The sequence below is a fragment of the Haliotis cracherodii genome, unplaced genomic scaffold, assembly GCF_022045235.1.
Source record: "Haliotis cracherodii isolate W230 unplaced genomic scaffold, xgHalCrac1.p SCAF_3, whole genome shotgun sequence".
NCBI classification, from domain to species: Eukaryota; Metazoa; Mollusca; class Gastropoda; order Lepetellida; family Haliotidae; genus Haliotis; species Haliotis cracherodii.
Window position 1 is genome coordinate 38,685,127 of NW_027266286.1, and position 27,379 is coordinate 38,712,505.

A 27,379-nucleotide genomic window follows, 5' to 3' on the forward strand; every position below is an offset into this window, starting at 1 on the left:
ATCTAATCCAAAATGATATTGGAGATGGTTACATCACTTGATTGGTTTGTTTATTCATCAACACTTATGTGGTTAAACATAAAATTCCTCTACCTACAAAATAGAGTTTTGTACATTCTTTTTCTTGGTTCATTAGAACCTTTTATTCCCCTAGTTATTGTTGCATGTCACTGTCTGCTGTAAGATGTACATCACATAAACATATAGAAGAAACTATACATGTTTGTAAGACAGTTCTGCTTGACAACAGATGTACATGAGCTAGTTTTGGCTAGGCCGAATAGACACATGACACACAGCACTGTACGTCCACTTTGACAGGCACAATGAAGACATCTCACACATCACCTTATCGACCCGCAGCGCCAACACCAGTAAAACATAGTACAAACGATACATTACAGATCTTAATGCCACTTCTTTGAGCAACTGTATCAACATCTTAATACATGCTTCTTATGAAAAATAATATCATTTATGACTATAATCCAGGTCTTGGAAGGCTGGAGCTGGTGAAAGCATGAGAGCAGAGATGTCAACATATTTAGATAAGAAAATTCAACATAATGAGAGGTAACGCGATGGAATAGATTGCTGTTGATGAGTATAGCTGACGCCACATTAGACAATGAAGCACCACATAAAGCACAGAGGGTTGCTAGTTCTACAGGCTAGGCAGGGTGAGCTAACCCTTGTATACCATAGCAAATACGTCCTCAGTGAGGTAGAACAAACGTATTTGTTCAGGTAGCTATATATGCAGCATTTTTAATAACACCTGTCACTCATCTTAGTAACAAAGATAACATCTGCACTATTGTTAGTAACTTATATTATCTTACTCAGTTTGATTTATATTTAACTTACAACTAACATAAGATTACTATGGTGATATTAATTATGAATTATCACATAAATTAATATATTACAAATAGAATATGACTTAAGCTAAGGACTTTCTTATTAAATATAAAATGGCTTTCACATTTTGTTTGTATGAGCAGTCATGCTAGTGAAAACATTGTATATATTGACAGGTGTCATGCATGGTTACTGTGGCTGCTGCCTGTTGTACAACTAGCTACATGCTCCCTAGCTGCTGTAATATAGCTCTTCAATGAAAACTACATCTCTAGTGTGTACTGCCCGAGGTAGTTACATGTACACTCATACAGAGCAAGCGTCTACCTCCCAAAGCAGACACTGACAATGTGATAAGTGCTTTATATATTAGTGATGGAAATAGCTTTCTATATCAACATATTGTGTCAGCTATGCATACTTGGCTGGATGTGAGGTGGTTAGCATAGTTAGGATTTTAAGCCAAGTGAACGTTAATAGAGCTCTTATAAGCATCACATAATGTTTGTTGTGCTTTTACTACATTGAAATAAAGACAGAAGGATTACTTGAAATATGCACAGTTTGATAGTATCAATTCTGGTATGTACCATGAGACAAGGGCCAGTAGCGTCTGGGAGCTAAATATGAAGTATAATCCACTATTTCTATCAGTATATGGTAGACACATTCCTGGCAGCAAATCTAGTAGTCTGTGGTGTGCCACACATCCATATAGGCCAGACACACACTGTGCTCCCTGCAAGCACACCCATCTCCCTGTGCTGGTCTGGCTGCCTCATACACCAACACACTTCCAAGGGCATACACTCTCAGCAAATTACATGGAATCTCTATTTGTTTATATCTTATCAATACAATAATACCAAACGCAAACTTGCAATACAGGAAATAAAAGTACATTTTCTAACACAAATAGTTAATTTTGTTGAAAACATAATCTACTAATGAATAGTTGCACTGTTGTATAGACATCTATGTGTTTACAGTCTGAATCTCTGATAACTTCTGGCAGAGTGAAATATGCATATTCTGTATCATGTCATTTGTGCTCTCTGTATGCTGAGCATTTAAAGCAGGTAAGTTTAGTATGAAGGGTGGCGCAGAGTTAGTAGAGTGGGAGTTTGTGGGTGGGCTTGCAGGGAGAGTATGCTCTGAGACAGGCACATGTAGGGAGAGTCTAGAGCTACTTTAGTGCAACATCAAACATTGGGGTGCAGCTGGGTCACCACACCCACCCCACCCACAGTACCTGGATCTGCTCAAATGGCACTTCAAATGTAAATGATTCATTATAGTAAGGGTTGAGTGTACACTTCTTGATTGTTGTCTTTTTCTTCTTAATGCGTTTGCCGTTTGACATCAGCGAGATCTTAACATAAGGATCTAGACGATTGAAGATGGTAAGGAAGAGAGAGAGAAAAAAATGTTGGTGTTATTTCTGCAAAGCACAAGCAAATTTTTAAAAAAAGACAGCAAGAAAAGAGGAGGGTCATGCTGGAGTGTGCAGTCCTCATCCTTCAGCTGGTGTCGGGGAGAGGTTTCTGGCCTGGCTAAACAGCAGTTCAGGGCAAAAGGCATATGGAGCTAACTCTACATGAGTATAGCCATGACAACCAGATGAAGTGAGTCTACCACTGCAGCTTGTCCCTCACCTGAGGCCCGGCTGGCAATATGGCTGAATGTATGCACCATTGATATATGGATCCTAGCACCAAGTGTACAAAGGCAAAAATGGAAAAAAGGTCAGCAAAATCTAGTTCTTCATAGGAAAATACCTGGATTTGTTCGAATGGTACTTCAAAAGTGAATGACTCATTGAAGTAAGGGTTCAGAGTGCGTTTCTTAATAGTGGTTTTCTTTTTCTTGAGACGTTTGGTACCCTGATACACAGCAATTTTCACGTAGGGATCTGGCAATAGACAAGGTTGACATGGTTATGGTCCTGCTGCTGGCTGTGTCCGTCTCCTCCAGACATCAGGGCAACATACCACATCTCTCCAGCATGCACTCATACCCGCACCCTGCACTATATCACAGGCTAACTGCTCTATTTTAGCAGTGATCAATGATATTGGAATATGTACAACATTTGTAACAGAAAAAATTACCAATCTGACAGTATCACACTAATGACCAATTTCAAGCATGTGTCATACCACAGTATCCAGGCTGCAGCTGAAACCAACACTTGTTACGGAACAAAGAAGGCATTAGTAACATCACATGCTCAAAATGACTGCATGGTGGAAAGAACTGAAGGGCCAAATGCTTTTCGAAACATGGATGAAACTGTATGCTATCTGACATTATTTCATATTTTATAAAGTAAAATGTTGGCAACAGGTTAGAGTTTTACAAGAGCCTTTCAAAGTGTCAATTCAGTCAATGTTATGTAACCCTAAAGTCAGTGGGAAACTTAACTGTAACCAGCGATAGAAACTAACAGGTTTAGTTCACTAGTCTTTACTTTCAAAACCCTTAAAAATTGTAAATTTCTACAAGTCCTTATTGAACCTTAACCTCTTGGGCAGTTTAGCAAGAATTACAGAAGTAGTGTCAATTTCTATTGCTGGTAACACATGTATCCATGGTACAATATTTGTCCATGGTACAGTATACTCACTGGTGAACACTGCATGGGGCAAACAAGTGGTCAGGCGATCATTTGAAAAGGATCTTTTGAAATACCTACTTTACAATGAAGAAAATATACATACAATCCTTACTAATCGTAAATAATACAAAAACAATCTGGTATTTTAATTCTATCAAAAATATGTAAGATGTTGCCAGGGTACAGAAAAAAGTAACAGCAGTTACTGATTCATACCCAGATCCTAATCAATTCTCTGATTCAGAAATGGATTGACAATATATAGAGGCCATCACAAAATCTTCCTGTGCAGACTGCAGGACAGATGACAATGAAGATCAAAACATTTTGGGGGCAATACATGTATATCCTCAGGACACAAGGGGTTACCACAAATATTTTTGGATTTAGGTTGGTATCAGATGAATCCCTTGAAATAGGTCAAAATTCTAGATTCTTGTACACAGTCACAGTTGAAATACCATAAGGATCTCCAAAATATATACATATGGAACTTGGGAAACATTTTTGCGCACACTTTGGCCAGCTTAAATATATGCACATTGACTTCTTTTCACTTTTTAATAAATTTGTTCACTCTCTGTCCCATCCCAACCACCCATCCCAGGGTCAGCTCTTTCTATGGATACCATACTGTAAGTAGTTTTCTGCCCCATCCGAACCACTTGTCCCAGTGTCTGCTCTTTCTGCAGATGTCATACTGTAAGTGGTTTTCTGCCCCATCCCAACCACTTGTCCCAGTGTCTGCTCTTTCTGCAGATGTCATACTGTAAGTGGTTTTCTGTCCCATCCCACCCACTCATCCCATGGTCTGCTCTTTCTGCAGATGCCATACTGTAAGTGGTTTTCTGCCCGATCCCAACCACTCATCCCAGTGTCTGCTCTTTCTGCAGATGTCATACTGTAAGTGGATTTCTGCCCCATCCCAACCACTAATCCCCGTGTCTGCTCTTTCTGCAGATGTCATACTGTAAGTGGTTTTCTGCCCCATCCCAACCACTCATCCCAGTGTCTGCTCTTTCTGCAGATGTCATACTGTAAGGGGTTTTCTGCCCCATCCCAACCACTTGTCCCAGTGTCTGCTCTTTCTGCAGATGTCATACTGTAAGTGTTTTCTGTCCCATCCCACCCACTTGTCCCTTGGTCTGCTCTTTCTGCAGATGTCATACTGTAAGGGGTTTTCTGTCCCATCCCACCCACTTGTCCCATGGTCTGCTCTTTCTGCAGATGTCATACTGTAAGGGGTTTTCTGCCCCATCCGAACCACTCATCCCAGTGTCTGCTCTTTCTGCAGATGCCATACTGTAAGGGGTTTTCTGTCCCATCCCACCCACTCGTCCCAGTGTCTGCTCTTTCTGCAGATGTCATACTGTAAGTGGTTTTCTGTCCCATCCCACCCACTCATCCCAGTGTCTGCTCTTTCTGCAGATGCCATACTGTAAGGGGTTTTCTGTCCCATCCCACCCACTCGTCCCAGGTTCTTCTGTTTCTGCAGATGTCATACTGTAAGGGTTTTTCGGCCCCATCCCAACCACTCATCCCAGTGTCTGCTCTTTCTGCAGATGCCATACTGTAAGGGGTTTTCTGTCCCATCCCACCCACTCGTCCCAGTGTCTGCTCTTTCTGCAGATGTAATACTGTAAGGGTTTTTCTGTCCCATCCCACCCACTCATCCCAGTGTCTGCTCTTTCTGCAGATGCCATACTGTAAGGGGTTTTCTGTCCCATCCCACCCACTCATCCCATGGTCTGCTCTATCTGCAGATGTCATACTGTAAGTGGTTTTCTGTCCCATCCCACCCACTCATCCCAGGTTCTTCTCTTTCTGCAGATGTCATACTGTAAGTGGTATTCTGTCCCATCCCACCCACTCATCCCAGGTTCTTCTCTTTCTGCAGATGTCATACTGTAAGTGGTATTCTGTCCCATCCCACCCACTCATCCCAGGTTCTTTTGTTTCTGCAGATGCCATACTGTAAGGGGTTTTCTGTCCCATCCCACCCACTCATCCCATGGTCTGCTCTTTCTGCAGATGCCATACTGTAAGGGGTTTTCTGTCCCATCCCACCCACTCATCCCAGGTTTTTCTCTTTCTGCAGATGCCATACTGTAAGGGGTTTTCTGTCCCATCCTACCCACTCATCCCAGGTTTTTCTCTTTCTGCAGATGTCATACTGTAAGTGGTTTTCTGTCCCATCCCACCCACTCGTCCCAGGTTTTTCTCTTTCTGCAGATGCCATACTGTAAGGGGTTTTCTGTCCCATCCCACCCACTCGTCCCAGTGTCTGCTCTTTCTGCAGATGTCATACTGTAAGTGGTTTTCTGTCCCATCCCACCCACTCATCCCAGTGTCTGCTCTTTCTGCAGATGTCATACTGTAAGGGGTTTTCTGTCCCATCCCACCCACTCATCCCATGGTCTGCTCTTTCTGCAGATGCCATACTGTAAGTGGTTTTCTGTCCCATCCTACCCACTCATCCCAGGTTCTTCTCTTTCTGCAGATGTCATACTGTAAGGGATTTTCTGTCCCATCCCATCCACTCATCCCATGGTCTGCTCTTTCTGCAGATGCTATGCTATAACGGGTTTCCTGTCCCATCCCACCCACTCATCCCATGGTCTGCTCTTTCTGCAGATGCCATACTGTAAGGGGTTTTCTGTCCCATCCCACCCACTCATCCCATGGTCTGCTCTTTCTGCAGATGTCATACTGTAAGTGGTTTTCTGTCCCATCCCACCCATTCATCCCATGGTCTGCTCTTTCTGCAGATGCCATACTGTAAGGGGTTTTCTGTCCCATCCCACCCACTCATCCCATGGTCTGCTCTTTCTGCAGATGCCATACTGTAAGGGGTTTTCTGTCCCATCCCACCCACTCATCCCAGGTTTTTCTCTTTCTGCAGATGCCATACTGTAAGGGGTTTTCTGTCCCATCCTACCCACTCATCCCAGGTTTTTCTCTTTCTGCAGATGTCATACTGTAAGTGGTTTTCTGTCCCATCCCACCCACTCGTCCCAGGTTTTTCTCTTTCTGCAGATGCCATACTGTATGGGGTTTTCTGTCCCATCCCACCCACTCATCCCATGGTCTGCTCTTTCTGCAGATGCCATACTGTAAGGGGTTTTCTGTCCCATCCCACCCACTCATCCCAGGTTCTTCTGTTTCTGCAGATGCCATACTGTAAGTGGTTTTCTGTACCATCCCACCCATTCATCCCAGGTTCTTCTCTTTCTGCAGATGTCATACTGTAAGTGGTATTCTGTCCCATCCCACCCACTCATCCCAGGTTCTTTTGTTTCTGCAGATGCCATACTGTAAGGGGTTTTCTGTCCCATCCCACCCACTCATCCCATGGTCTGCTCTTTCTGCAGATGCCATACTGTAAGGGGTTTTCTGTCCCATCCCACCCACTCATCCCAGGTTTTTCTCTTTCTGCAGATGCCATACTGTAAGGGGTTTTCTGTCCCATCCTACCCACTCATCCCAGGTTTTTCTCTTTCTGCAGATGCCATACTGTATGGGGTTTTCTGTCCCATCCCACCCACTCATCCCATGGTCTGCTCTTTCTGCAGATGCCATACTGTAAGGGGTTTTCTGTCCCATCCCACCCACTCATCCCAGGTTCTTCTCTTTCTGCAGATGTCATACTGTAAGGGGTTTTCTGTCCCATCCCACCCACTCATCCCATGGTCTGCTCTTTCTGCAGATGCCATACTGTAAGTGGTTTTCTGTCCCATCCTACCCACTCATCCCAGGTTCTTCTCTTTCTGCAGATGTCATACTGTAAGGGGTTTTCTGTCCCATCCCACCCATTTATCCCATGGTCTGCTCTTTCTGCAGATGCCATACTGTAAGGGATTTTCTGTCCCATCCCATCCACTCATCCCATGGTCTGCTCTTTCTGCAGATGCTATGCTATAACGGGTTTCCTGTCCCATCCCACCCACTCATCCCAGTGTCTGCTCTTTCTGCAGATGCCATACTGTAAGGGGTTTTCTGTCCCATCCCACCCACTCATCCCATGGTCTGCTCTTTCTGCAGATGTCATACTGTAAGTGGTTTTCTGTCCCATCCCACCCATTCATCCCATGGTCTGCTCTTTCTGCAGATGCCATACTGTAAGGGGTTTTCTGTCCCATCCCACCCACTCATCCCATGGTCTGCTCTTTCTGCAGATGCCATACTGTAAGTGGTTTTCTGTCCCATCCTACCCACTCATCCCATGGTCTGCTCTTTCTGCAGATGCCATACTGTAAGTGGTTTTCTGTCCCATCCCACCCACTCATCCCATGGTCTGCTCTTTCTGCAGATGTCATACTTTAAGTGGTTTTCTGTCCCATCCCACCCACTCATCCCAAGGTCTGCTCTTTCTGCAGATGTCATACTGTAAGTGGTTTTCTGCCCCATCCCACCCACTCATCCAATGGTCTGCTCTTTCTGCAGATGTCATACTGTAAGTGGTTTTCTGCCCCATCCCACCCACTCATCCAATGGTCTGTTCTTTCTGCAGATGTCATACTGTAAGTGGTTTTCTGTCCCATCCTACCCACTCATCCCATGGTCTGCTCTTTCTGCAGATGCCATACTGTAAGTGGTTTTCTGTCCCATCCCACCCACTCATCCCATGGTCTGCTCTTTCTGCTGATGTCATACTGTAAGTGGTTTTCTGTCCCATCCCACCCACTCATCCAAAGGTCTGCTCTTTCTGCAGATGCCATACTGTAAGGGGTTTTCTGTCCCATCCCACCCACTCATCCCAAGGACTGCTCTTTCTGCAGATGCCATACTGTAAAGGGTTTTTCATTATTGGTCTATAAGCTGAAGTGGTTACTGAGAGACACTTGAAAAAATCACAAAGAAAATTTACCTTTTTTCATAACCCCTCAAAGGGCTATAAAGTCATTATTTTGGTGGTTTGGATAAATTTCAGTGATACTGTCAAATGCACATTTCCAAGTGCTTTCCATATATCTGAACCCCATGGTATAACATGAGGGTCACAAAGACCAGCCTCTAATGTATTATGGTTGGAAATGTTTGAACCCGGCTTTGATGTGCATAGGATATAGGATATGGATTTTCTTTGGAACACATATATAATGTAAAATAATGTTACAGGAGGGAGGTGGTACCTCATCTTTAAATTTTAGTGTAAAGAACAGTTTTCATAGAAAAGTTTCTGAGAGGAAGACGGAATTTCATAGTATCCCTGGCAATATCCTCAGCAAGGTGAAAAACACCTTGGCAATATACAAGTCCTGTAGTGAAATCACATGTAAGCCAGCCTGGCTCAGAGGTTGTGTGGCTCACCTGACAGACCACCAACATCCATCTTCTTCAGGTTCTTGGCCTCCAAAATGACCACGGTGAGCTTTCCTGCCGTTGGGACATAACGTAGAGAGAAGCAGATGTCCCCTAGTTTATTTTCCTGAAAGGTAAAATATAATCAGCCTCCTGAACTGTTTTAAACTTTGGGTGATCACAGGTCAAACCAATAAACATGTGCATGTATTCACAAGCATTTTTGAATCTTACAAGTGTTAAGTAAGGTAGAAGTTAGGGTAAAGAAATATACTGAGTCAAATTAAAAACTTCACATTTTTAAAAGTAATCCCATATATGATATACAACGGACAAATGTATCAGAGAAGGTAATTTTTAATCATTAATGTCCAAAGAAGCATTTTAATTAACGGTGGTAACCATAATTTGTTCCAAGCACCTACGGCATTCGGTAATAACATCAACAGTTTAAATCATAAGTCCCAAGCATGAGAATCTGATGGCACACAAGTTCAGTAGCGTGTATGGCCACCATGTGCGTTGACAACTGCCACACAAAGCATGGACCTTGTGATGCTTGTGAACACATGATTGGGAAGACGACGCCATTGTTGCTGCAAAATGGTGCCAAGATCTTGCAAATTCTGTGGTTGGTTCTGGAGAGTGCGCAGACTTCTGCCAAGAGCATCCCAGACGTGATTGATGGGATTGAGGTCGGGAGACCTTGACGGCCAGTCCATGACGTTGACTCCCGCATTCTGAAGGAAATTCCTTGTCAAAATTGCTGTGTGGGGTCAGGCATTGTCGTGTTGGAGATCAAACCGGGTCCATGTGCTGCCATAAAAGGCAGAAGTTTGGTTGCCAGTACCTGGTCGCGGTAAGCAGCAGCGTTAAGGTTGCCACGGATGACAAGAAGCCTGGAACGTGCATTGCCACAGAAAGCACCCCACACCATGACACTTCCGCCTCGAAATCTGTCAACTTCCTACACACAACACTGGGCGTAACATTCATGACGGCGCCTCCACACCCTCGCCCTACCATCAGCAAATCGAAGAAAATCGGGATTCATCACTGAAGACGACTTGACTCCAATTCCTCTGAGTCCATCGTAAGTGTCGCTGTGCCCACAACTGACGTTGAAGTCTGTGTAATTGAGTCAGAATCGGCCCGCAGTATGGCCATCGTGCTTGAAGGTGAGCAGTTCTCAGACGGCTTCGAACAGTTTGCGCACTCAATCTACCTCTAAACAGTTCATTTCTGGTTGATATAGCCGTCAAAAATCGGTTACAGAGGTGACGTAAGACAATCTGACGATCTTCTGCATGTGACGTCACACGTGGTCGACCTGGCCGAGGGCGATCAGCTGTGGTACCCGTTTGCTGTAAACGCGTCTGTAAATCATAAACAGTCTGTCGACTACAACCCATCGTCCTTGTGACTTCAGCTATGGACGTCCCGACTGCAACATGCCAATGGCACGTTCACGTTGCACATTTGAAAGGCTTTTGTTTTCTTGTGTTTTTCTTTTTTTTGTTAATAACTGCTAACAAGTATGGCTGAAAACACATGCGGTATTATGACCAGTTGCATGTGAAAAACCACTTTTGCCACTATAGTGCTGTGCACATGATTTTGATCGATTCACCTGCACAAAAATGGGTGTTATCTGAAGACAATACGTGGCCATTACTGCTTAAATACACAATAATGTTAAAATTTTAGGATTCTGAAGTTTTTAATTAGGTTCAGTATATATCTTAACTGTCAATGATACAAGGTCTTGTATAAGAACTAAGCACACAGGACATGCAACTGGAACATCGTTCCACAATGAAGATGCCAACATCTAACAATAGTTATTATTGTTTATAATTCTAAGAATACTACCTCTATTACATCATTGCCATACATCCTGTATTTTGGCTGCAATCACACCATCATAAACTTTCAGGTTTTCAACTCTTCACTGTCAACTATACAATCAGTTGTACCCGCCATAGCACTCTAGCAGCCTATAGCTCTTCTGTGCGTAAAGGCGACAAAACCTCACTTTGTTCCAAACATTAGTCTACCAGAGACAGATAATTGGGGAGGTTGGAGTATTCTTAGAATTATTAACAATGATAATTACAGTTCGAATACTCTACCTCTATTACATCACTGCCAAATATACTAGAGGGAAGGCAGGTTCTGCCTCTTGTATACTCCCTTTATAGTTAACAGTAATGACCTTTTATTTTTGTGCTCCAATCACATAACTGTTTCAAATCCTTTTCAGAGTGCTTGAAAATCTTCCGGTCTTTTCTACCGGTTTACACCAGTCTAAATGACGTCACTTCTGATTGTGATGTCACTTCCGGTCATCCAGTTCACTCAACTGTAATAATACATGGTTTCTCTAGGGATCTATCCTCAGTGGAAGAAAGGTGTACAACTCACCTTCTGAAGCTGTAGGTGAAAATTCCTCACACCCCTCCCCCCACTCAGGGGTATATCGACTTAAGATCAGGCTGAATATCCAAAGTAAGAGGATGTGAAAGTGATTCCAGTTTGAAACCACTTGTTCTGAGGAAACTAAAGTCCATGAGGCAAGACTTGTGGCTAGAGCTCTGATTTGATGGAATGTAAGGTGATGGAAGACCAGTTAGGGGTATGAGAGTGACTCGAGTAATCCAGTGCGTGTAGCTCAGAGACCCTGGCAGCTGTAGCCACGGCTAATAGAAGGCTGCTTTCTTTGATTATTGGAGTAATGTAGCAGAAGCGAGAGGATCTCTGTGGAACAGTATTCGAATAGGATTTCTGTGGAAACAAACCTCCCATGTCTGGACATGCTGTCCGTGAGGATGTTCAACTTCCCTGCAATATCTCTCTTCCATTCGGCAGTTATATGAGTCAGCCAAGTCGAAAAAAACCCGAGGTTTCCATCATCAGAGAACTTGACTTGGTTCCATCCTGTTTCTGAATATACACCACTACTGTGGTGTTGTCTGTGGCGATAAGAACTGAGGAGTTGATGAGATCTTTCCTATACTGGATCGTATAGAATATAGACCTGATCTCCCTGAAGTTGATGTGTAGATCCTCCTGTCTCCTTCAATGAGCCCTGTATCTGGAGATCTGCCAGATGGGCTCCCCAGCCCGAGCCTGAGGCATCTGTAAAGAGACCATGTTTCGGCAGGGAAAAGATGAGAGGGATGCCTGTCATGACATGCTGTCGATGCATCCACCACAGGAGGTGGTCTTGGAAGGTGATTGGTAATGTAACCAGGGTGTCCAACGATAGGTTCCGATGACCGTTTATCCAGGCCTGTAGAGGTTGTTGTTGTAGACCTCCTCTGAAGGTTGAGTCTATGTTTTATACAGCTTAGTGCTAGAGAAATATGTCGAAGTGTTGACTCTTGCGCACACAGGAAAGAAGTGATGTTTTCCCACCTTTATGCACAGAAGAGCTGTAGGCTGCTAAAGTGCTATGGCATGGACAACTGATTGTATAGTTGACAGTGAAAAGTTTCGGATGGTGTGATTAGAGCCAAAACACAGAATTTAAGGCAATGATGTAATAGAGGTAGAATATTAGGATGAATTATTTTCAGTGTCACTTGGTGATGTATTGCTTTCAAAATGTTGGTTAGTAATGTATATTGAAATATCTTTCCACAGAAAATGGATGGAATGCTTGCTGGTATAAGCCTGTCTAATGGGAGAATAATTTTCAGTGAGTCAGTCATATGAACAAAAGACACAACAGGCACAAGACTTTTTGCTCACATAGCTTTGACTGGAATGAAACAAGACAACACTCTAATAACCTTTAGCCCATATGTAGGTGAGGTGAAATGGGATTTAATGTGGCGTCCAGGATTATTGCACTTATATAGCGACGTGCATGCACATGTGCTGGTGTGTGTGACTGTTTGTACTCGTCCGGACAAATGGCGATTTTATAGTGCTAGAGATACCATGCCGTAGTTTAACATGAAAACCCCACTCAGACACAGTATACTGACTCCAAACTGACCAGTCCTGGTCTTAGCCCCTTAACGCCGATTACCAGGCAGGTACCATCTTTTGAACATCTTTTGGTATGACGTGGCCAGGGATCAAACCCCTGACCTTCCACTCCCCATGCAGACACACTACCACTACACCATGTAGGCGGTCTTAGCCCATATTAAGTTGGTGGGTTGGTTTGTTGTTTAACACCACACTCAGCAATATTCCTGCTATATGACGGCAGTCTGTAAATAATCGAGTCTGGACCAGACAATCCAGTGATTAATATCATGAGCATCGGTCCACGCAATTGGGATACGATGACATGCATCAACCAAGTCAGCGAGCCTGACCACCTGATCCTATTAGTCGCCTATTACGGCAAGCATGGGTTTCTGAAGACCTATTCTACCCTGGATCTTCACAGGTGTAGCCCATATGTAACCAGGACAGAGGTGTTCAACCTCTCCTCACCTGCTACAGCTGTTTCTTGCTAAAAGATTAGATTTAGAGTACATTTAACAGTCTAGACAACAGTTGAACATCTAAATGCTTGTTTTTGCCATAACATGGTAGTGAACACTCTGTGTACCTTCTCAGCATCATTGTCTGGACTGGTGAGGTCCCTCCATTCCTCCACCACACGACCCAGGTCGATGGAATTAAGTGGCACAAGGACCTGGCCTATCTGGTCATGTTTTGAGAAGCGATCAAAGTCATAGACAGCAAAGGTCAGAGTCTTGGAACCCACTTCAGCATATGGAACCTGCAATATCAAAGTAGATATATTTTTCACTGCTCACTGAAGGCTAATCATAGAAATAAATGACAATGATAACCATATACTGAAACATTATGATCATCCTGAAAACCTGTTTGAAACAAGAACTTGATACAGACACTTATCAATAGAGTACAATTTAAGCATTACATATACCATGCCTGGTACACTACACTGTTGACATGACAGCACAAGAATAACTTGACTGATCAACTAAAACTGGTAAAATACTAGACACTAAAGGCCTAAAGGTTGAATAAATGCATTAGTTGGTGCTATAATAACTTGAATACACTTTCTACACTTATTAAAGATTATTATCACATTAGGTCTGTTGGTGACACAGCCTCATATCTGACAGGTTCCCATCAACAAAAGGGCATCAAGATACACATCCAAATAGAATCAACATAACACAGAAATAGTATATACATCAACTACCAAGTTCTGAATTTGTTTGGGATAAAATCTGTGTGTATGCTTTGAGGGCCTGACATAAGTGTTGTTTTAGAGATTAACCCTCATGGTGTCTGGCCGTCAGCTGGCTTTGCATACCGCTCAGTGCTGCACTGTGATGACGTCGCGGTTTCAAAAATGTATGTACATTGTATCAAAAGTGTTAAGACATTTTTATTTCTTCACAGTATAACCAACTTGTATAACATGAAACTTGAGTTGATTGTCTTTCCAACAGTATCTAAAGTCAACAAATCCAAAAGATCTATGCACTGCCTAGCCATTGATAAAAGTGCTGGTATTGTAAGTTTCCTACTTTTCTACCTTAATCATAATATGGAAGCACCCATATTTGGCAAGTAAAGTCAAGTAAGCGCCCTTGTTTGAAATCTAAATGTCAAATAATTCAGATCACTGGAAAGTACATATCCCAACATCTTCCCAAGGCAAGCAAGTTAACAGACTATAAAAGTGGAAACTGGACGTTTAAAGTCAGTTAACTCTCTTTCCTTGGGAAGATGATATCCTAACGGTGACAGACATTTGACATTTATGTTGAAGTACAAATTCATGGAGAATTTTCTGTAATTTATACTTACCAGAGACCATCTATTATATGGTCTCTGTATTTACTAACAAAAAATCCCGATGAAATTTTGAGTGTTTTCGACGTCAAAACAAGATTGACGGAAGTGGTCGTGATTGGTTCATAAGCAGACTGTTTCAAAGATTATGTTACAATATGAATGACAGTTAGGAATGTATATCTTGAAGAAATCCCAGTTACGTCCATGTAGGTTTCAGTGTCCATGCTTTTTCTTTAGTGATAAAAATAACTTCGGGGTAATTGACATCAGACATTTTCAAAGGACAAAATGTGAAAGAGCTCTACTAAGACCTAACAATAGTCAAATTGACATCGCTCAATATCGGACATCATTATTATTTCTTAATAAATTTACCGTAACAAGATTATACTAACATACTACCACCCAAGAGTAAGTACACGTAATTGCAATCAAAATTGTTTAAACATTTTCATGGGGAGGAAATCTATTCAGCAAACCTATTTGTGATCACTTGTAACTCGGGCACAACATGTGAGACAAGCATTGCTTCGTTGTGCAATCACACAGACGGCTTATTTATACTTCAGGTGTTATGGTGTAATGGTTTAAATCTAACTTATAAAAAGCTTGAAACGAGATGAAATTGGACAGTTTAATACTTGAATTTAAAAGCTCAAGAAGTGTAGTGTAGGCAATATTTAATACAAGAAAATGATAACTTGAAAGAAGTTCACAGTTGAACCGCATGGGTTATTCAGCCTCCCTCCCACCTCCCCAATTCATCTACCTCTAGTAGGAGATCAGGGAAAAAAGTGACATTCGCCATTGTGACATCACAGTAGTTATGAGACTACTTGGCGGCAACTAATTGTGTGTAATTGACAGTGAAGAGGACGTCTGTTGAAAATCTAAAAATTTTAGTTAGTGTGACTGAAGCCAAAATACAGGATTTATGGCAGATATGTAATAGTGAGTGAGTGAGTATGGTTTTACGCCGCTTTTAGCAATATTCCAGCAATATCACGGCGGGGGACACCACAAATGGGCTTCACGCATTGTACCCATGTCGGGAATCGAACCCGGGTCTTCGGCGTGACAAGCGAACGCTTTAACCACTAGGCTACCCGACCGCCCCCCAGCAGATATGTAATAGAGGTAGAAGTTTCATAAGAATTATAAGTAATATCTAGATTAAGTGAAAGAGAAAATTATGAAAATATGAATTACAAATGTACTTTGAATAAATGTAGTGTTCAATGTATATACAGTTCATGTGCCCAAAATTTTGTTTCACTATGACCACTAGAAAATATACATCCTCAACTCAGCTTGTATTTCGCCTCACTAAGACCTTTGCTCAAAATATGCTTTTACGGCCAGTCCATGAAACACAACTTTTTCTTTTATATTGTTTTATAAAAAACACTTTAGAAGTGTATTTACACCTAGGTATGTACATGTACATTCAAGGACAAACGTGATAGTTTTTTTCCAGTAGTTTCCTTTTTCATCACATTCTACAAAAGGAAAAGTTTGAAGTAGATATAATGATCGTAGGTCAATGATAGTAATGGACTTATTTGTCATAAAAGGAAAAAGATATTCTTGGTATTGAACTTCGAAAATATAACTAGCAAAATCTTTATTATAAATGGATTTCAGTTATTATGTCTTTCCTTTTTTGGGCCTAGCTAAACTACAGCTTTGGGGGAACACACATTTTGAAATTCTTAAAAAAAAGAACCACAAGAATGCATTCAGTTTGCTCTTTGACGATATTTTTTTTTATAAATTCTATTTCTTACTAAGGCTACAAAACAAAGTAATTATTACTAAATATATATGTCACTGATCGAAGTATGTGATAATTAAGATAACGCAGAGTGAAAAAAAACATAATGAAAACTAATTTAAAACATCAAAACTAAATCACATTTACACTGAAAACATTTTGTGATTCAGAAATTGATTATCTATATATTGTGTTAAAATCTAATTACTTTAACTGTTATTAATTGAACCATGCACGATTCTATATATGAGGCTAAAATATTGAAAAGGTTGTTTAATATTGGATCCATTTTGACAGCTTTCTCACTGTAAAACATTCCATTCCCTTACTCAACTATATGCACATTAGTCTTTGGAATATTGAGCCTTCAAGCAGATATGAAAAGCACATTATGTACCAAAATTATAAATCTGGGGCAAATATTCTAACAGTGTCAGTCAAGTGGCCTCATTCACTTGTTGGTCACCGTGGAAATCTTCTTCATCGTAATGTACTTGATCTACTTTCCCGTTCAGTCAAAGAGAATATTATTTGGAAATTGAAACCACATGTATCCATTATACTACCACCACATTTGATCAGCTGTTTGACATGACGTCATCCTCGTCAAATAGCGCGCACCTGTCCTGATGACATATTCACAGTGGATGGAAATCACTGACCGTCCATTAGCCTACACCAATAAAATTGCAGACTGTAACGTCATTAAACGAAAACAAATAAAGCGTTTCCTCATTGCTGACATTTCAGATAACATATCAAATAGGAATTGAAGACTTTCAATGATCTGAAAAGCTAATATCTATAGCAGAATGATGGAAATATGAGCTGTCGTGTTATGATGCTATATTATTCAATTTACAGAGACTCATAATATATATATCAATACTTATTTCATCAGGTATATAAGTATTAAATATATAAAAAACAGAGTCCAGATATTCGTGCTTGTCAAAACTCCTTTATCCACACAAGATATTTCGCTGTTCAACGGCTCTTCAGGTGTAATGAAAACTTTAACTTACATTGTAGTCCTAGGCGACGCACAACACAAGTATTTGTGGCTTCATAAAGCCTATGACGAAACAGTGACAATAGAGGGAGAAGTAAAACGGAGTCCTAGGCCACAGTCAACGATATGCTTTTGACGTCATAAAGCATATGGCGTCACAGCTAGTGATAATAGCAGGAGGCATGAATACATTATGGTGTGAGTGCACAAATACACATTGAGCTACATCGGGAAGTTTTGAAAATTATACTTTTGAATTAAGTTTAGGTTTCAAAAGCCTAATGAACATCTGTTCTTTTTTCATTCGTAAATGTTTGTCATTATTAAACAATTTATAAAACGGAAAGACAGTAAAATGACAACTCCCACATTCATCAATGTGTTTGCTTACTTTTACACAATGTACATTTGGATCTCGAATTTGTTGTCTGTGTACAGTGATTCGGTCTTTTAGTTGCATACCAGTTTCTCCAATATAATGCTCACCACATCCCGCACATGATAAAACATATATAACATCTTTACTGCGACAGTTCATGTTGTTTTTAACAGTAAATAGTCTATCTTGGCAAAATTGAAATTTGCAGTCTACAATTATTATTGGGCAAGTTCCACATCGAGGTGTGTTACACTGTGTTACACTGGCGGTCTTTGTACTTTGTGAGTATTTGGATGGACAAAGAATTTGTTTAAGATTTTAAGGCTGTCTAGTGCTGCGTTTACACTTAAATAAACATGTTTTCATAGTTTTACTTTGCTGTAGAAATGGAAGATTGGCTTTTAAAAGGGGCATAATTTGACAGTTTCTAGGATTGTAGGTACACACAAATGGAAGAATGTCCGTATCTGTATCTGTTTCTTTTGTTTTCATTAATGTTTCTCGTGGAATTTTCATTGCTTTTTTTACAGCGTCTTTAATCACTCCACATGGATATCCTTGTAGTTGGAGATATTTCTTTAATTCTTCTTATCTTCGGTTTCTTGTGTCCGCATCCGAAACAATAGCACACCCTCTTCTTGCCATCGAATATGGAATATTAATTTCAGTGTGCAGCAGATGACATGAATTGAATTGTAGGTACTGATGCGTGTCCATCCGCTTGTAGTAAATATATGTTTTCAATTGGCATCCTTGCTTAACTTTCACGTCCAAAAATGAAATCTCATTGGTCACATTCCATCTTTCACTGTTGTGAACCAAATAATAAAACAGTCGTCCAGATATATTCTCCATGTTTCATGAATATGTTTAGCTGTATTAACAGCCATCAATAGTTCTACTTTGGAATATAACATTTCTTCTATGTATCCCATTACCAGAGTATATATACAATTGGTTATCAATTATCTTGTACAGCATGTACCATGTACATTAGACTCATGGTAAATACTATTTCAGCAAACCAATCATAGCGCTATTATCACAGTTTCAATGAAAGGAAAAACAAATCGAAATCAAACTTTACAGCACATCATATCCATATGCGGTTAACCCAAATGCAAAAAGGTATTGCTGTCATCATTTTAGAAATTATGTCGATGTTTTCAATAGTGGTATTATGTTTGTATTGCATGCACATCAAAACTGGGGCCGAGCTACCACATATGAAACCGACGTCATGGCCACACTTTTGAAATCTCTTTTTGCGACAAAATATGAAACGGTTAAGGCAAATCATTCACATGGCCAGGTAGTTTGAGCAATCACAAATGACTCTTAGTCATTTCATATGAAAAAAGCAGCAGTTATTTGTTGAAACAGGCAAGCATGTGGGACAACTGGTAGACAAGAAATCCTGGCACATCTATGATGCAAACGTGCCCTGTCGATCACTTCGGGCTTGGCCATACAATGTTTACATTTTGATCATGGACTTCCTGCCCATAAATATACACTATACCTTAATATTAACAATCATAGCTATCTTTCCATATCTTAGATTTGAATATTTTCTGTATCTCAGCATCATAACAGAAAGACAATCTGCACTGCAATCGTTTCATCTCCAGCTACATCACCATGACACACAGTTGATAATAATATGCAATACTTGAAAAACAAGAGACATCAGAAAGATGACATATCCTCCCGGCAGCTGTCTGTAAAGTAACCACAAGTAAATGTGCAATTCTGTATGTAAAGAGTCAAGAGTTGAATGTTCTTGAAGAAGCATACATTGTTTACCCACAAAAGATCCACCAAGGTCGCATCCATATAAAATGGAAAGTAAAACGAGTGTGTTTCTGTGGGGTTTTTTTATGCAAACAAATAACAAATTATAAGAAAAAATAACTAAAAAAGCGTTTAGTCAACGAAGTCATCTATACCCCCTGCCCATTTTAAGACGTTATGGTCCCAAACCAGGTAACTGACCCAACATTTCTCTTGGCCCATGTCAAAATAGCTGCAATGGAAATTCTAACAAACATTTCTAAACTCCTTAATATCAAATGGCACCAGTTCAGTATGTGCTTTATATATAGACATGCAATGTTTTACAAGGAAATATTAACAGTTTATTTGTTATACTCCATAAGTGAACACATCCTATATTAAAACTTTAATCCAACTTGTTGCCATGTAAAGGTAAAAAATAAAAATTTCTAAAATTCCTAAATAGCAAAAGGCACCAGTTCAGCATGAGTCTGATAGACATTCAAAGTTTTGTTAGAAAGATTTGAATCGGTTTTGAGTTATGTTCCGGAAACGAACACCACCCTTATAGAACCTAAGTCCAAATTGTTACCATGGAAACGTAAAAAATAATAATTTATAAAATTCCTAAATAGCAAAAGGCATCAGTTCAGTTTGTGCCTCGTAGACATGCAAAGTTTTGTAAGAGAGTATTTAACGGTTTTTTAGTTATGCTCTGTAAATGAACACCACCCTCATAGAACCTAATTCCAACTTGTTGCCATGGAAACGTAAAAAATAAAAATTTATAAAATTCCTAAATAGCAAAAGGCACAACTTCAGTATGTGACTGATAGATTTGCCAAGTTTGGATCAAATACACTGAATTGTTTTCGAGTTCTGCCCCGGAAAAGGAAATGTTTACGGACGGGCGGGCGGGCGGACAGACGAACGGACAGACGCAGACGGACACACAGACGCAGACGGACAGACTGGCTGATTGCTGCATCCCCACCGCATGTCAAAAACTGTGCAGTTGGGAAAAGTAAATCTTTCTGACCAGTCTGATAAATTTCTTTTTCAAATTGTCTGTCTGATATTATAATATACACACACGCAAAAGAAACGCAAGTGGTTTTAAGCAAATAGGTAACAAACACGGAACCATAAATTGATACAAGTTTTAGCATGTAGTGAAGCCTGATGGTGTTATCAATATTTTTGGTTGTATTTTGGAAGCCCCATAAAAAAACGAATCGCCAAAACGCACCATTTCAATGAATATGTGGGTATCATGCACCCATTTCACGCGAAATTAAATGCACGAACTGTCACGAACTGTAGTGGGTATAAAAATGTGGCGGATTTTGGACCTACCACTCCTTGGTCAACAATGCCACGCCTTACTCAAATTCAGAGAAACCAGGCTATCGGACGTTTGGAAGCTGGAGAGTTGTTGCCCGTCATTTCAACGTTAACATAACCACAATTTACCGTCTCCTGCATCGATACAATGCTACACAGACCACAAATGACCTTCCTGGGAGGGGTCCTCCTAGGGTCACCACATCTCGACAAGATCGGCAGATTACCCGTCAACACCAGCAACAACCGTTCCTAACTGCATGTGAAAGTGCTCGACAGACCATAGGAGCACATAATCGACACATTAGCCGGGACACTGTGATCCAGCGTCTCTGTTCCAACAACCTCAGATGTCGACCAGCACGTCGTCCTGTTCTCCAACCAAGGCATTGACAAGCACGACTTCAGTGGGCACAGGGTCATCGCCATTGGCATCATCGTGAGTGGAGCCGTGTCATTTTCTCTGATGAAAGTCGCTTTTGTGTCTCCCATGCAGACGGAAGAGTCAGAATTTGGCGGCGTTGAGGTGATCGTTTCGCTGACAGAAACGTTGTGGAAAGGGATCCATGGGATGGACCTAGCGTCATGATATGGGCAGGGATTGGACTTCATGCGAGACTTGGACCCATATGCTTTCTAAATGTTGGTCAAGGTTGGGTACACAGCGTCACTGCTCAGCGGTATATCGACCAAGTGATCAGACCCGACGTTGTTCCATTTTTTGCACAACATCAACAACACATTTTCCAGCAGGACAACGCTTGTCCCCATGTTGACAGAGCTACCATGGCCTTTCTGCAACAACACAACATCAGTGTTCTACCGTGGCCAGCCCTCAGCCCTGATCTGAACCCCATTGAACACTTGTGGGATGAGGTTCAAAGGCGTCTGCACAATGTGGGCCCAGTCCTTACAACTGCCGATGAACTACGCACAGCTGCTCTGGATGTGTGCAGGAGGATCCCTAGGGCCTTCACAAATCGTCTGATCCACTCAATGTACAGGAGATGTGTGTCAGTGATCAATGCTAATGGTTGTCACACCAGGTATTGACTGACATTTTGGGTATTGACCCGAAACTGTGTAAGCCCTTTACATTTGAAAAAAACAATTATGTCAACTGCCTTTTAATCCATTAAACTGTCTTCGGTCAAATTTTTTGTCAATCTTGCTCTATTAGTATTTCTTGTCTTTACTGTTGAAAATAAATAACATGTATACTGCAAACTCGACTTTCTTTTGCGTGTGAATATAGTTACTTGTATGTGACAAGGGTGCATGATATAAAATTTGCCATCTTTCGCATGAAGTTCAACATGGCAGAAAAAGGTCTAGAAGCGTGGTAACCAGTTAACTAATCTCACCATATTTCACCATCTGTAGCACTCTATAAAATATGAGTTACATGATGTTAATGCTGAGATGATTAGGGTGATGATGGTTATAATTTTGATTTTGAGCACTCATTATTTGACATCTTAATTCCCAGTTGAAAAGGGCAGTAAGAGGGTTTGAAAAGTGAGGGACCATATATGGTCCTGTGGCAGCAAGAGGGTTAAAGAGATATGTGAACAGCTTGTCAAACTGTGACGTCAATAACCAGTATGGTCAACACCACACACACAGGATCATGAGGCAGGCCATGCAGCTGTCACAACATATACACATGGATAGGTATACTGTATATCAAACCCCACACACATTAACTTGTGTACAGACATGTCCCACCCCTAGCATGGCATCTGCTCATGGTTAAACGGCAGAATAAAGAGAGGGACTGTTATAAATGGGAAGTTTGTTCCAAATGTTCTTGAAGAACTAGAAAGGTGTTTGCTGCATTTCAGGAAGCAGAAAGAGTCCTATCCTCTAATTGCATCAAAACTGACAATTGAACTGTCGTTTGCTTGGACATGTTAATCCTTCTAAATCTCCTATCTCTCCATCAACATGTGTTTGTACCAAGTCGACTGAGGGAATGACATAGAGAATGGTCCGGGACATTTGAACAAGCGGGACATATGAATATAGCAGTTTAAACAAACCATCAATGATGATTTTTAAGTTGTCTAGGAACTAAAATACTGCAAACCATACACATTTAATTATCTCACAATTGAACAGGACAACTCACCTGGATATGTACAGTTTACAATGTCAACAAAACAGCTCACTTAACAAAAGTTGTTGTCAGCACTGATATTCAAATATGTTTTGAGTAGGTACAGAGGACTTAAAAATACCACACACACTGAGATCACAATTTGAACAAAATATGATGTTACTATAAAGATAAACACATGCCATAGTTCTGCTTCCTCAGTCTGGCACTGTCCTAGAAAATGTTTACAGAGCCAAATATGCTATTTGATAGTATTTAAGAATTTGACAGAAATAAATATATTGTAGCTGAGTAATGGCCACACATATCAAGATGGCTTCTGATTTCAGATGAAGAAATCTCAAAAAACTTGGAACTACAGTAAACTACGGTAATAATGAATTCAAAAGCACCACTAATTTTGATTCGTCATAATCGTAGTTCGTTATAAGCATATGTGCAACATATATACAGCAAATAGATGGACAAAGAAATAGCTGGTTATATCAGTCAGATTGTTATAAGCATGTTCGCTATAGACATAGTTTACTGTACATTTGGTGATTATCTTATCAACCCAGTAACAGACTTCTCCACTTTTCAGACTGAAGGAAGGAGATATTGGAAGTTGTAAAAAATATCAAACATTACATAAACCGATTGTGCATGAAAAACCTGAGGAACAGAGCCTATATTTACTCATAATCAAAGACAAAAAATAGAGAGAAGAAAACTAATGGAGAACAGTGTTTTTGAGATCATATAATTGACTTATAAACATCATACCATGAACCACACTGTCCTAGTGACATCTTTAACCATTGAATCATGCTGCAGGAGTTGGACTTCCTACCTTAAATGTGAAGGTTTCATTGAACACTGGGTTCAATGTTTTTCGATGGACTTTAGTTTCATATTTCTTCTTCTTGTCTGGGAGGAGGTAAACCTTGACGTAAGGGTCAGATGTGCCACTCATATCCATCCCGGGGAGGTCAGCAGCCTGGATGACACCTACAGACAGCTGCAGGACACACACAAGGCAAAGTTAGACTGGTAAAACTGTGCAACTTAATACCCCTAGACCAGTAGATCAGAAATCTCATACTGCTTGAGTTATAAACAAAACTACCAGTACAATTTATTACTCTATGTTGAGACTCCCTGACTATGTTACTACCAATGTAAACTGCCCTTACAGAGTCATCAGTACCAGCGAAGGAAGGCTACAGTTTGAGTGATGTAGCCATCATGCCAGACTTACCTCTCCCTTCTGGAAGTCGTAGTCCAGAGAGAACTGTAGTTTGCCCAGCTTGACCTCCGACTTTGTGCTCTCGTTGTCCTCATTGTCCTCCATGTTTACATTCAACTCATCCAAGTCTGGCTGCACCTACAACCACAACCACACTAAAAGTGCCAATATTAACTCCAAATAGCCCTTATTATTTTCACACTTCTTACCCCTGCCTGCTGGATTAATTTTAGCATAAGGCGCTCTAGAGAGGGTGGGTGATTTCAAACAGTCGGTGCCTCATTAAACAAGGGCCAATTGAAGAAATATTTTGCACATTTATTCCTGATAGAAAATTACACAATTCTATATAAAAATATCCTGGTGTTTTCAATCATACCAAGGTTAAGACCAAAGCGAACACAAAATTTGTAAATTTTCTTGAACTTACCTGAATTGCGTTATTGAAGGTGGTTTGCATTTCATGCTAGGAACCCTCTAATATCGTAACATTTTTGCAAATTGATTTCAAAAATCATATCTCCGATATCTTAATTTTAATTGAGTAAAAATTCGGGTTTTATAATCGGCATATATCAGCGGGATGGTAAATTATGAACCATTTCAGTGAATTTATTATCTAAACGTTAAACAGAAAAATAACATAATTTTCGAGGTCATCATGTCGGTAGCAGAATACGAATATTCGGGTTAATCTGACGTGTCATGTTATAAAATTTGCAGGAAACAATTAATGACTTATAAATATTCACTAATCCTAATTTCAAGCGTTTTGGTAGAATATTTACGATATACCAAAATAAACAAGCCGTGCCATGATGCTAGCAGACGTCCTAAAATCAAACATGGCGCGCTTCGCCCGACCTCCGTATAACTTATTGCTATTTTAATATCAACAAAGTTTACATTGCCTTTATAAATATAACTTGGCGAAAGTTGACGATCTTCTCAATCAAAGAATGTTTTATTCGTCATATTCCAATAAATGTGACGAGAGAAAAATGAAAATAAAGATCGTGAATTCTGACAGCACTATTTCATTAAGTGCAAAGGTCACCGGATGTGATGTCACAGACAGGGGTAGTCTGCTGATAAGCTTTCGAAACAAAACAATTACAGTAAATTTTGAAATACTTCGCCTATCACATCCAGCAAAAATATAAGTCGATACACAGTATCAGTAATCACCACTAACATGAAAAAAAAATGTGACTTTGACGATATAATTCGCGTATTAGTTAATCCGTTTGACCTTGCATGCTCCCGTGACCCGGAAACGGTAGTTGATAAATCAACATGCCACATGCAAGTTTCTCGGTATCTTTTATTTGAACTTCTGTTGATATTTAAGAATCACCATTCAATGTTGTGAATAGAAATGGGACATGATTCATATTTCTGCGATGTACATGCTGATAAGTTTCACTACAACAAGTGTATCCCACGTAATACGTCTATGGATATCGTCGATCAGCAAGATCACCCTCAACAACAGGTGCGCGAAAATGGGCTTGACAAAACGTGTTTCAAAATAACATCCCCGCGTTGCTGAATATGATAGGGTATATATAAGCAATAAAATTCTACGTACATATTTTCGGTGTTAGTTCCACATTACATTTAGGATAGTTTTCCTTTCGAGAATACATTCATAGATTCTAGCATGATTTTAGAACAGTTTCACGAAGGATTTCTAAATTTATTCCAAAAATATGAAGACCACCATGATTGTGCATTGATGATAGATTTGTAATTGTTTAATTATTTACAGCTGTTTACAGCTTTTAACATTTTAAGTTATATTTAATAGTTATTTTTCCCACAATGATGGTGTGTGGGGACAGTAAATATTAGTCTTTGCATCAGCACAGTGTAACTGATCAAACTTCAATTATTATCTTTAGTTTAAACATATTTATTCAACAATTATTATCTTGCACTCTGAAAATCAACTATGTGAATAAGTAACTCTCTGATGTCATCATTTTAATTTTAGTATTTCATGAATAATGAATAAATCAGATCCTTAACATATACATACTAAACTCATATGGACATTAATCTTGTGCATTATGTGGTTTGTTTCCAAATAAAACAATTCTGAAATATAATTTAATAGGAATTGATTTAATTAAAATACAGTAACAGTACTTGTAACAGTACATGACATTTTTTATTGTTTAATCACAAGAACCATGGTGGCACATAAGCTGGTAAGTTTGCCATAGGTTTCTTAGAAAATGCTATCTCAGTCTTTTGGTTGGAATGAAAAGAAACATGCCTGTGTACATGTTTACCCTTGCCAGATGTATTTTTTCCAGTCAGCCAATCCATTACTTTTGTTCACCTTATGTGGTCTATTTTATACATACAGGTACTGCTTCCAACCTGTTTTTTCTTTGTATGCAATCACAGTATCACAACTTCCTCAGCTGGTGTGTATAAAAGTTCCCCTGTCTTCATGAAAAAAGAATTATAAAGGAAAGTCATATTTTCATTCAAAAACATATCTGTCTTTCCTTGAATACTCTTTGTCTAAGTGCCAGAAATGTCAGTGTCATAAAAAAATTAAAAAAAGATTTTCATAAGGACTTTTCTTAGATAGACCTAGATCTAAGTCAAACCATGTGACTAGTTAGGTAGAATTATAACCTTATAAGCCCTCATTTCTGAGGTGTACATATTTTTCACATATTTAGGACTGAATGTGATCTGTGTAGATCTGCCTGTTTTGTTGTGTAAAACAAATTCTTGTCTTAAAAAATGAGAAAAGGAATCATTCAGACGAAAATTTTTTTATCCCATTGATTCACGAAAATCAGTTGAAATGTACAGTGGTGACTTTTGTACCCAAAATTTCTAGTAATTTGTTACCCAAATGGGTATGTGATTTTGTAGATCTACCTAGAATTATTTCAAAGATATACATTAATTTGGTGTCTTAAACTTAACATAATATCACTTTCCTATCAAAACAATTCATTCTAACTTAGGTTTAACCAACTTAACTGGCCTGTCCTTCAGTGACGAGACGTCAATTTTCTCTCAAAACTAAACAATCAATTTCAAGGATCACAGTCATAATCATATTTGGAACTTGATGAAATATTTTATTATGTGTTCTGTTCATCTACATGAAAACATAAATATAATTATAGATCTATTG

The 27,379-nt window shown here is 39.9% G+C and overlaps 1 protein-coding gene across 4 annotated transcripts in view; it reads right to left on the minus strand.

The window, feature by feature from the left end:
- LOC139475817 (synaptotagmin-1-like) overlaps positions 1-27,379 on the minus strand; it is a 147,175-nt gene that overhangs the window by 4,352 nt on the left and 115,444 nt on the right. For 3 of the 4 annotated variants that reach the window (XM_071259019.1, XM_071259018.1, XM_071259017.1), the window contains exons 4-8: positions 24,226-24,351; positions 23,818-23,985; positions 13,350-13,523; positions 8,789-8,906; positions 2,640-2,773 (exon numbers count right to left, since the gene is read on the minus strand). In XM_071259019.1, the coding sequence (XP_071115120.1) occupies positions 2,640-2,773; positions 8,789-8,906; positions 13,350-13,523; positions 23,818-23,985; positions 24,226-24,351 (720 nt within the window). Of the gene's footprint in view, positions 1-2,113; positions 2,248-2,639; positions 2,774-8,788; positions 8,907-13,349; positions 13,524-23,817; positions 23,986-24,225; positions 24,352-27,379 lie in introns of all 4 variants that reach the window. The other variant, XM_071259020.1, reaches the window with a different exon arrangement.